Below are 12,293 nucleotides of genomic sequence, written 5' to 3'. Positions count from 1 at the left end.
TATACCTAATATCGCCCGTGTCAAGCAAGTGTCTGCGTAGGCTAGCGGTATGTGTATCTAGTTACGGACGTGTTAGTACTTGGTTCGATTCCCCATAAGAAATTTTTTTTTGTTTATTATTAATGGTTATTGACATCTTAGACTATTATGTGGACTTAAAAGTGATTAAAAATAATTAAAATAATTAATCGGGATGTTGCCCAACTATTTACCGAGTTGCAAATTTATAATAATTGCCTATTTCAAAATGCATTTTTCTTATGCACAAATGCAATTTCAGATTTCTTATTCATTTCATTAGTTCACAAAATTTCCTGACATTCTCATCCAACGAACCAAACTGCATTAAAATCCGTCTTACTGCGCCAAAAAGCGACAATTAGGCCTTTTTTGTGCTTCAATGCCTCGACTAATTCGGCCAGAGATCGAAAGGTCTTGAGTTCGAATCCAGTGCCCTATACTTTTTTATTATTTTTTTTGAAAGCAGTAAGCACAAAATTAGTTTGCTGTTTAAAAAAATTAAAACAAACTGTTTAAAGTATATTTATTTTTAAGAAATTATATAATAGAAGTATAACTTCTTACGTGCGTACAAAGTACACACACCTTTTTTTTACATATTTTAGTCCTCGAAAAATATTTTTTATGAATTTTAATGTAGAAAAGTAGGAGGGAAGCAAGAATTCAACAATTTAGAATTTTTCATTGAGTTTCCTATGGCCCGTTTGACAATTTATCGCAGGTATGTATGGGACGGAATAGTTTTCCAATTAGATTTTTTTCGTCGATTGAGTTTTTCATTTTACTTCAGAGTTTCCGTGTCTTTTTAATTGTACCTGTGGGGAAGTCATTTTTCTCTTCCGCTGTTTTAGTCCAAGTAATGAAGCTTAAAATAGGACAAAACCTCGCAATTTTTACAGAATGGATCGATTTGCTTGAAAATTTGAGAATAACTATTGGATAGTCCAAGGATCAAAATCTATATGAGTTTGAAAGGCGCTTTAACCATGGGGGTGGTTGCCACCCCATGTCGGGGGTGAAAATTTTTATTTTATTTTGACCGCCAAAGTTGGTAAAAACATTCATTCTAAGCAAAAAACGTTTTATACATTTTTTTGATAAAATTAATAATTTTCGATTTATTCGCTATCGAAAGTCTTAGTTTTATAGCGAAAAAATCAATGTTTTTAATCAGTTTTCTGCTAATAACTCAAAAAGTTTTCGTTTTATCAAAAGAACTTGCTTAACAAAAATGTATCCTTAAAAAATACACAAAACGGTTTTTTTTTTATTTTCTTTAAGACCAATAGTAATCGAGCTATACTTTAATATATGTTAGCTCTTCTTCGTCAAATGCTAAATATTGTATTTTCAAAGTCAAAAGACGAGAAAACTATGCATTTTTCGAGGATAACTTGTTTAAACTAATTTAAAGTATTTAGAAATCTCTATCTCCTGAAATAAAAAAGTATTTAGCTCAAAAATTAAGTGACTTATAATAAAAAGAATGTCAGTCCCTATTTTTTTCAGCTAAAAAGTTATCGGAGACTTCACCCTACTCACCACCATAACTAAAATTAGTAATTGACCTTATTTAGTCTTCTTTATTTAGGTATTGTTAATAGGTTTTAGAGGTTTGACCGGCTTATAATAAATGGAGTTTTTAAATAAATGGAGTTAAAAGCGAATAACGAATTTTTGTAGTTTGGCAAGAAGTACCCTTTTCTTCATATTAGAAAGATTATCATCAGAGATACGAAAAAATATTTAAATATAAAATTATAGATTGTTTAATGTCCAAGGAAGTGGTGTAAAAAAATTTTTATACGGTAAAAATTGAGTGAGCTATTCACAATTAAAACTTATAATAACATGCAAAAACCATCTTTACCAACCCTTTCAAAGTCACTTCTATTTGCGACTGAGGATTTTTAAAAGGATTTAATATTAATATCCTTATAGACCTTATAAACACCTACAAAATACTTTTTTAACAAACTTTCTAGATTAAAAAATAAAAAAGCTACGGTTAAAAAATCAATATATTTTTTTGAAAAAAAAAGGAGAATTCCAATTGGAAGCATAATAATGTAAGTTAGCGATTTTTTTAGTCATTGGCCTTATCTATTCTTCTTTATTTATGAATTATTAATATATTCCAGAAGTTTGACTTGCTTAGAATGATTAGTTTTTAAAAACTGGACTTAAAAACGAATAACGAATTTTTGTAGTGTTGTAAAAAACGCCGTTTTCTTCAGAATAGAAAGATTAGCATCAGAGATACGAAAAAATGTTTAAATATGAAATTGTAGGTTATTTAGTTCTTGAGAATTTGGTTTAAAAAACTTTTTTTACTACAAAAATTGAGTGAATGGTAAATAAGTATAATATTGAAAAACATTGATTTTTTCGATATAAAACTAACACTTTCGATAGCGAAAAAATCGAAAACTATTAATTCTATCAAAAAAATGTATAGAACATTTTTTGGTTAAAATGAATGTTTTTATCAACTTTTGCGGTCAAAATATAATAAAAAATTTCCACCCCTTAGATGGGGTGGCAACCACCTCCATGGTAAAAGCGCCTTTTGGCATCATATAGATTTTAATCCTTGGACCATCCACTACTTATTTTCAAATTTTCAAGCAAATCGATCCATTCTGTGAAAATTTCGAGGTGAAAAGCTTCAGTTCCTGGACTATTTTAATCGGATGGAATTTCTTCGTTATTACATTTTCCGTCTGAGACTCTTTCAGATTAGCTTTAATATATAAATTAGGAAACTATATTTTCAAAGGGTAGAATTTTCTGAACACTCAACAACACGATATAAAATTCCACTAAAATATGAATTTGGTGTTCGCATATTTCGTGTTCAAATAGTTTAAATAATCGGAAATATTTTCCGTTGGAAAACTGAGTTAAATTGAGAAAGTTTTCATAATATGGAATTTTACCCTTAAGTTTCCTGGAAATTTGCATGAAAATTACCCGTTTCCTGAATGTTTAGAAATAAATATAAGCTAAACGAGAATTTGCAAACTAAATACAATTAAATTAGAAGTACCATTAAAAATTATGTTGTTCGTGTTTTGTTTAGTTTATGTATATAATTGAATTATCGACGTGGTCAATAATAACAGATTATTTATAATGAGTAAAATCCTTTATAATGGGTATATTTTATTTAAACAATTTTTAAATGGCTAATCACGAAATTCACGAAACATTTTCTATATAAAAAGTATATCATCAGTGCTCTTATAAGGTTTTTTATCATGCTTGAGCCACCAAAATATTATAGTAGGCCAGGGTAATAAGACAAAAATATACCCTGTTCGTGACACTTCAGCAGCCAGGGTACTGAAGCGTTTTTTCGACAGGTAATACCTATAGGAACAAATAATAACTATTTCCTGCCTAGGATCTGGCGACCATTTTTATTTATAAACAATTAACTGTCAAAAAATGGCATTTTTCCATTTTTTTTTTCAAATCAACGGAAAACAGTGAAACTTATGATTTTTTAGTACAAATATCTTCGAGATTATGGAAAAAGCTTTAAACTGACGTATTACAAAGTTTGATTTACTCATTGATTGGTAACATAATTGCGAAAAAAGGTCGGAATTGCAAAAAATATATTTTCTCAATAGCTGTTGTAAAAATTAGTGTACAGCTTTGGAATTTTTGTCAAATGAGGGTTCTTTGGTGCTTAATATGTGATAAAAATTTTAAAGCGATTCATTCAATTGTTTAAATTTTATTCAATTTGTTTTTCCTAGAGAGCATTTTTTTGCAATAACATAAGTCAGAAAAAAATGACACTAGAACCATTTCACAGGTGTCAAATGAAAGAGCATGAGCTACATTTTCAACATGGTTTAAAAAAGTGAATAAAAAATGCATATATTAGTAATAAATTATTATGCAAAATATCGTCAATTTTTCTTTATAAACTTTTTGAATAACTTTTTCCAAAAAAATTAACTTTTTACCCTGTTTTAAGTCCACAACTACCAAGTAATGTTATCTATATCATAATTGATAAAAAATTGTAATAAATATGTATAATTTCTTATATAACAAAATTAAAAGTTTATAAGGAAAGATTTACGATATTTGCATAATTATTTATTACTAATAAATGCATTTTTTATTCACTTTTTAAACCAAGTTGAAAATATAGCTCATGCCCTTTCATTTAACACCTATGGAATGGTTCTAACGTCATTTTCTTCTGACATGTTATTGCAAAAAAATGCTCTCTGGGATAAACAATTTGAATAAAATTTAAACAATTTAATGAATCGCTTTGAAATTTTCATCACATATTAAGCACCAAAGAACCCTCATTTGACAGAAATTTCAAAGCTGTACACTAATTTTTACAACAGTTATTGCGAAAATATTTTTGTTTGCAATTCCGACCTTTTTTCGCAATTATATTAACAATAAATGAGTATATCAAACTTTGTAATGCGTCATTTTAAAGCTTTTTCCATAATCTCGAAGATATTTGTACTAAGAAAACCATAAGTTTCCTTGTTTTCCATTGATTTGAAAAAAAAAAGTGAAAAATGCCATTTTTTGACACTTAATTGTTTATAAATAAAAATGGCCGCCAGATCCTACGCAGGAAATAGTTACAATCTGCTCTTATAGGTATTATCTGCCGAAAAAACGCATCAGTACCCTGGCTGTTCAAGTGTCATGCAAAAAACCTTATTACCCTGGACTATAGGTATATTATGGCTTTACCCATCAAATTTAATGTGTCTAATAATTGGTGGACGTGCCTGTTACATTTGAAATTATGGCCAGATTACGGAATACAAGGAAGAAGATTTTTCATGTATGGTTTAAGTGGGGGAAAAACATGAAATAAGAGAAGACTCCTTTTCTCACATTTTTAATCATTTCAAGGTAATAAGTTTAATCATTTTTAGAATTTAGATCAACCTATCTTATAGAAAATTAAATTATCGCTATTTTATTTCACTGTAACTGCTCCAAAATGAATTGTTCTAAAGTTATAATGGTAGGGGAGCAAAGTATGCTAAATGTGCAGTCTCTCGAGCGTTATGGGGACCTATTGGGTTTTATAGAGTAGGACCCAAAACCAAAAAAAAGTTAAGTAAAATTTTTCATTTTAGTGGGGACTTTCCATTTTTAATTTAATTTTCCATTTCCAACAGTCGTTTTTTTAGATTATAGCGCCATCTATCCATAATTCGAAAAAATGCCTCGAATAAAAGTTACTTATTTTTACGTAGGGAATCGAAATCTGAAAGAAAAAATGGGGGCTCCCATTTAAGATTTTAAAATAACCTACCACCTCACCTCCGTGAGGGATCATGATTGGTGCTATTCGATAGATTTTTGAAATATATTAAATAAGTGTATTTTTCAGTTTTTCGATCTGATGTTCATTTCTCGAAATATCGCAGGATTCGTATTTAAAATTTTTAATTTACCCCCACCCCTCTCCATTTGAAGTCGTGTTTGGTATCATTCGATAGAGTTTTAAAAGCATTGGGCACGTATTTTTTAGTTTTTCGATATGTCATTCATTTCACGAAATATTCGCTTTTTTCGTGTGAAACTTTGGGACTCACCAATTTCCTTACGCCCGCTCAAATCGTCAGATTTTTGAAATTTACACGGTTTTGCATGTAGGTACTTAACTTACCTTATCTTAATCTAACAATTTCGAGTTTTTCTAAGGTTACATTTTTTTCAGCCCCCCTTAACGAACTCCCCTGCATTAAGAACCAATATATGGTAGAGGTACATCTGCAGGGTACCAGGTTTCTCCCCATATGATAATCTGACGCGCTCGAGTAACTGCAAAAATCCCCGCTTGAACTCCCCTACTATAAGCAAGAAAAGTAGAAAACCGATGTTTTTACTTATTTTTAAATATTTTAATTCTTTATTAATATTTCCGACATATTTGAGTAGGAGGGAAAGTCTTAGTATTACTGAAATTATAAGTAGGTACAACTTATTCTGCAAAAATCAGAATGTCATCTCGCACATTCACTTCAAAAGGGATCCGCGCTAGCCTACTAATTATACCTTTTTGATATAGTGAATGCGGTGTATTTAAATTTATCTACACATTGCACATATTTCTGTTTCATTTTACATTTTTTCGGTCATTCCATTTAGTCTTTTTTTGTATTATATGACCATTCTTTTTAATTTTTTTGAGATTAAAAAAGAGTGGTGCCCGTTTTTTGTAAATAATTGTTCTCTTCCCGTCATTTTTCTTTTCTTGCTATATATTTCACATGTTCCCTACGTCCCTAAACGACCACTATCTCCAACAAATGAGTAACGGTGCCTTGGAGACACAAAGTGTATCAAGCCACATTTTCAGTATTCTAATCCTTCTTCCTAGTAGCACGATTGACAGAGTGTTCTAAAAATTAGATAACTTCATTGTAAAATATGTGTATATAGGGTGAGGCAGATAACTGGCCTATTAGAAGTATCTCGAGAACTAAAGGCAACAGAATCATGAAAATTGGAATAAAGGGGTTTTGAAGGATGATCTATTAAATGAAAATATTTTCATCTCTTTTCAACTTCCGGTTATACCGGAAATTGCTTATAACTTCGTTTTTTTAAATGGGACACTCTATATATTTTTACATTTTTGGATTCGCCTTAATATCTTCTTTCTTAAAATATGAGGATTTGTAATATTATACAGGGTGTTTTAAGAGATATTTACGTTTTTTTATTAATTTCGTAGCAACATGCACACCCTGTAGAATTGTAATAGTTTGACATTCAAAACTCGGCTTACGTTCAGGTGTTTTTTAATATAGTCAACTATTGTTAAGAATCATTAGTATAGCTAATTTTGAAATTTTAGTGTACAGTGTTGATCGAAACTCGGAATGAAAACACCCTGTATTTTAGTATTGTAATGAAGTGATATTTCACGGTACTTTTTTATTTTATAAGTATTCCCTATACCTAGCTGCTTTAATTTGTGAGTTATTGGTGATTCGAGCTAAACATTAATTGCAACAAAAAATACGTAAAATTTCATTAGGTTGGCCGTGAAAATATTCAATCCCACATAATTTTTCAGAAATAAATACATATTTATCCAGACTGGTCCTTAAAATTACCAATAATGGTTTAGTTATCAAAATACCTAATTAATTAAGATTGTTGGTGCGATTAACAATTAAGCACAAATTAACGCAATTAGGTATAGGGAATGCTTAAGAAATAAAAAAGTACCATAAAATATCATTTCATTACAATACTAAAATACAGGATGTTCCCTTTAAGAAAACTCAGAAAATACTCATTCCGAGTTTCGACCAACCCTGTATACTAAACTTAAAAATTTAACTATACTAATGATTCTTAACAATAGTAGACTATATTAAAAATCATTTGAACGTAAGTAGAGTTTTAGATGTGAAACTACTACAATTCTACAGGGTGTGAATATTGGTACGAAATTAATAAAAAAACGTAATTATCTTTTAAAATACCCTATATAACATTACAAAACCTCATATTTTAAGAAAGAAGACATCGAAGAGAATCCAAAAATGTAAAAATATACAGGGTGTCCCATTTAAAAAATCGAAGTTATAAGCAACTTCCGGTATAATCGGAAGTAACAAATATATGAAAATATTTTCATTAAACAAATGACCCTTCAAAACCCCATAATTCAAATTTTCATGATTCTGTTGCCTTTAGTTCTCGAGATATTTCTAATAGGCCCTTTATTTGCCTCACCCTGTATAAGGTAGGGTGTCCCAAAAGTAGCGGAATGGTCGAATAGTATCGAAAAACTGAAAAATACGTGTTCAATTATTTTCAAAAATCTATCGAATGACAAAAACACGACTCCCGACTCCACCCCTAGAGGTGGAGTGGGGGTAACTTTGAAATCTTAAATGAAAATCCCCAGTTTTTATTTCAGATTTAGATTTATTATGTAAAAGTAAGCAACTTTTATTCGAGACATTTTTTGAACTATCCACAGATGGCGCTATAATAAAAAAAAAACATTTATCATGATGTCATAGGTAAAAAATAAAAACAGTCTAATATGTCGAGAAATACACTACCAAACGAAAAACAGAAAATACGTGTTTAATATTTTTCAAAAACGTATCGAATGGCATCAAACACAACCCTCCACTCCACAACCTGGAGGTGGAGTTGGGGGTAACCCATGGGCGCCCATACCCATGGGCAGGGGGGGGCGTGCCCCCTAGCTTTTCGGGTGCTGTAAGCTATATATGATTATCCAAAGTATACAGAATATAATGTGCAACATCTTCACGTCTGGCCCCCCCTGAAATTTTTTTTATGGATGCTGGTGGGGTAACCCTAAAATTTTAAATAGCAACCCCAATTTTTATTGTAGATTTGGATTCGTCATGAAAAATTAAACAACATTTATTCAAAACAATTGTTACAATTGTTGATAGATGGCGCTAATAAATACTCTTTTTCCAATTACATCGCCATCTATCAACAATTCTAAAAATGTTTTAAATAAATGTTGCTTAATTTTTTATGATTAATCCAAATCTGCAATAAAAAATATAGGTTGCTATTTAACATTTTAAAGTTAACCCTTCAGGTGGCTTTCACAAAAAATAGAGTTATATCAATTTTTATTTAGAAGTGAAAATACACAAATTAATTCTTTGACAAGGTTGTCACAACCAAACCTTCAATATACTTAATGGGTTACCACGACGACGATATTGGTTTGCATGACGACGATTCAAAACCATTGTAATTGTCTACTGATCTGACTTTTAAATATTATATCAAAATAATTTTATTTCATCGAATTATCGCACTCATTTCATTAAAACATGAACACAATAAGATAAACTTGAAATAAATTAATAAGTAATAATAAAACACTGAAGACGTTTGTTTTCTATACTTCCACAAAATTTATTATAACTAAGTGACTACAGCTGTTTTGGCAGAGTGCCTTTCTCAAGTGATATAGTTTACAATGTGTTTGCCTTTTTAAGTCCTCAACTAAAGAGGTTGAGGAGTCTATGGAATCTATGGAAATTAATAAACTGAAAAGTACAGATATAATTCTGAATGACCAACTCGAGACAAACAGCTCCCCACTCCTCAACCTCTTTAGTTGAAGACTTAAAAAGGCAAACACATTGTAAATTATATCACTTGAAAAAGGCACTCTGCCGAAACAGCTGTAGTCACTTAGTTATAATAAATTTTGTGGAAGTATAGAAAACAAACGTTTTCAGTGTTTTATTGTTAGATAAAATGAACTTCCATCAAGTAACGGTCGAATCCATCAATTAATAAGTAATATCTAAATATTAGTTTATTGTATGTATTATAATATATTATAATGCCATATTACAAGGTATTTTACTTTCCCGCACGCCGTGCGGGAAAGTGCAACTTTCGGAAACGAAATGCGTGCGTGAAAATTGCTCTTTTAGCACGGCCGTAGAAAAAAGTTATTTCAGTTTCAAAAATACTTACTTAACCTTTCACTTGTGTTAGCTTCTTTGTAAAAATATCATTGTCAATTTTCCAGCATTTTAGTAATGTGTACTTGCGTCGATGTTGCTTAGGAGAAGCGATATAAGTCTTCTAAATTAAATGAAATAATTTTTTTTAAAGTTATAGGAACTTCTTTAGGCACCATTGGGAGTAAATTTTTATTATTCTGCGCTCATGCAAACACAGATAGTATGGAGTTCGTTGCTAAATATTTTAAGTCATGTGTATGTGTTAGTCCAAAAAAGGTGTGGAAAGACTATAATAGTGTTTTTAGTAAATATATTTATTATAATTTTTGTATCTTTGGATTTTTCTACCTCGGGAATAAGATAATAAGTAATATTATTTTAAGTATTTTTATAATTTACTTGGTCTATTTGACACTATATCTGAGAAATCTTGTAGTCCGCACCCTCACAAACAAAAGTAGTATAGCTCAGTGGTAGAGCGTTCGACTGGAGATCAAGAGGTCCCCGGTTCAAATCCGGGTTGTTTCTATTTTTTTTTAATATGTGGTATTGTTCTAATAAAAATTTATGGAAAGTACTAAGTACAAATTAGTTTAATCTTTAAATAAAATATAAATAAACTGTTCGAAAGTATATTTATTTTGTTGAAATCATATAATAGAAGTATAACTTCTTACGTGCGTAATCCGGGTTTTTTCTATTTTTTTTTAAATATTTGGTATTGTTCTAATAAAAATTTATGGAAAGTACTAAGTACAAATTAGTTTAATCTTTAAATAAAATATAAATAAACTGTTCGAAAGTGTATTTATTTCGTTGAAATCATATAATAGAAGTATAACTTCTTACGTGCGTACAAAGTACACACACATTCTTTTTTTTCAATTTACTAGAGTTAATAATACAAAATCTTTTCCAGGCTCCTCCACCACCTCCACCGTCTCAGTCTAGCACCGCCGGCGACCTGTCGCTTAACTTGAGGCCCGGCTCGAAGACGACTTCGGCTCCAAGTTCACCGGCCAAGTCCCGTGAGAGCCTCCTTCAGCGGGTTCAGTCGCTCACGGGACAGGCCCGCGACCAAGGAGCTTCTATCTTGGGAGCGGCTGTATCGAGTGCTACCAGAGTTACCGCTTCGGTAAGTCAATTCAATAGTTTAATTGGATTTAAAAAAGTTAGCGTTTATGTTTTACCGATCGCAAAATTGATTTCCACAAAATGCAAATAATAAGAATGGGATATATCTGTTGTAATGTGAAAATATCATTATTTGCAGAGAAGTTTGAAACTGATTTTGACTGCTACTTTTATTAAAATGTTATACCATACCATCAGTATATGGACGCATTTAATCGAAGTAGTTTAGTAGGCATGTACATGTACATATGCGTAATTATTAATATAATTTTAGAGGTATTGGGACTGTATCATAGGTCTGGCTCAAATTAATTGGGAGAGATAATTAGGTTTTTGCAGACAACAGCTCAATCAAGTTTATAAAAAGGCTTACCAACAATACTAGCGTCGTTACCACGCTAGTCATTATCACTAAGAGATGAGAACAGAGTGTATATCTTCTACTCATTCTACTGGAACCAAATTGAGAGAGCAAACACAGCATCGGTTGTCTGCTGCGAATCAAAATCAGAGAGAGATATTTTTTGTTCTCATTGTCCAAGTAAATGTGTCTTATTCTCTTAATGAGCTTCCGCATTATTTAGATTTGTCCTTTCATATATACTGATGCTTTCGGTTCTGAAAGTTTTAGATAGCGTAGCCTTGTGAGGCCTTTACACTGACAGACGTGCAGAGCGGTTTCCTCTTCTTCTAAATAGAACCGACAAATACCCTCTTCCGTTACGTCTGTAAGACTCAAATACTTATTGAGCCTACTATCACCTTGGCAGTCTTTATTGTGCATTAGTAAGTCGGTCCTGAATTTGGCTGCATGTCCTTAATGAACTCTTTAGCCTACCTTTATCCTGATGCATTTCTTTACTCTTCAAAAAACTTTTCTTGCATCCATGATTCAATGACTACTGAAACTCAGGATAGTATCCCTGAGAGGGAGTACTTAAACAGTCCCACACAAACCTTCAATTAACCCTGTACCTATGAGTGCTTTTAGAGTTGCTTGGTTATCAGAGAAGATCACAATTTGGTCATGCTTCACTTGCCAATATATAAGTTCCGTAACATATCTTTGCATAGCGGCAACTTTTGCCTGCGATGTAGTGGCATATATTCCAGAGATTCACCAGCTTTCTGTCCTGGCTCTTGTGCTCTATATATCGGATTCTCTATCTTTATTGGATTTGGAGTCGTCTGTAACCAACTTGAGTTACTGGCGGATCCGTTTCCTCCTAGTCTTTTCCCTTTGGCATTATGTTATTAATATGTTTCTCAAAGATACCTATACCTTTAGACCATTCGATTTATAGGTATGACCAGAACGGGGTCCGCCTTTAACTCCTGATATATCATTGTTTGATCGGCTCCTTGCGTTAACTAAAAAGCCGCATCATACTATCACATCTTGGTCCACCTTACCAGTGAACCATAGAGCATCATAGGTCTTATTATTCTTATGTATAGACAAAGGTTAATTTTTGGACTTCATTTACATCTGGCAAGGGCCATTGCAGCCTTCTTTCATAGCCTGCATAGTCGCTTTATCTTTCAGCACTTAATCTCTGATATACCTATCTAAGAGTTTTTCTGACGTTTTTACTAGAAAAAAAAAACAGGGTCATTAGCCTGCGTAACTTGATG

General features: G+C 31.5%; 1 protein-coding gene across 1 annotated transcript in view; it reads left to right on the top strand.

Annotated features, from left to right (window-relative positions):
* The window catches only part of LOC126880725 (synapsin-like), a 79,189-nt gene that overhangs the window by 23,071 nt on the left and 43,825 nt on the right, over positions 1-12,293 (top strand). The window contains exon 2 of the mRNA XM_050644772.1: positions 10,444-10,659. Coding sequence (XP_050500729.1) covers positions 10,444-10,659 — 216 coding nt within the window. The remainder of the gene's footprint in view (positions 1-10,443; positions 10,660-12,293) is intronic.

Source organism: Diabrotica virgifera, chromosome 2, assembly GCF_917563875.1.
Source record: "Diabrotica virgifera virgifera chromosome 2, PGI_DIABVI_V3a".
Classification (NCBI taxonomy): Eukaryota; Metazoa; Arthropoda; class Insecta; order Coleoptera; family Chrysomelidae; genus Diabrotica; species Diabrotica virgifera.
The sequence above is the reverse complement of the archived record's forward strand: the minus strand, read 5'-3'. Positions and strand labels throughout refer to the sequence as shown.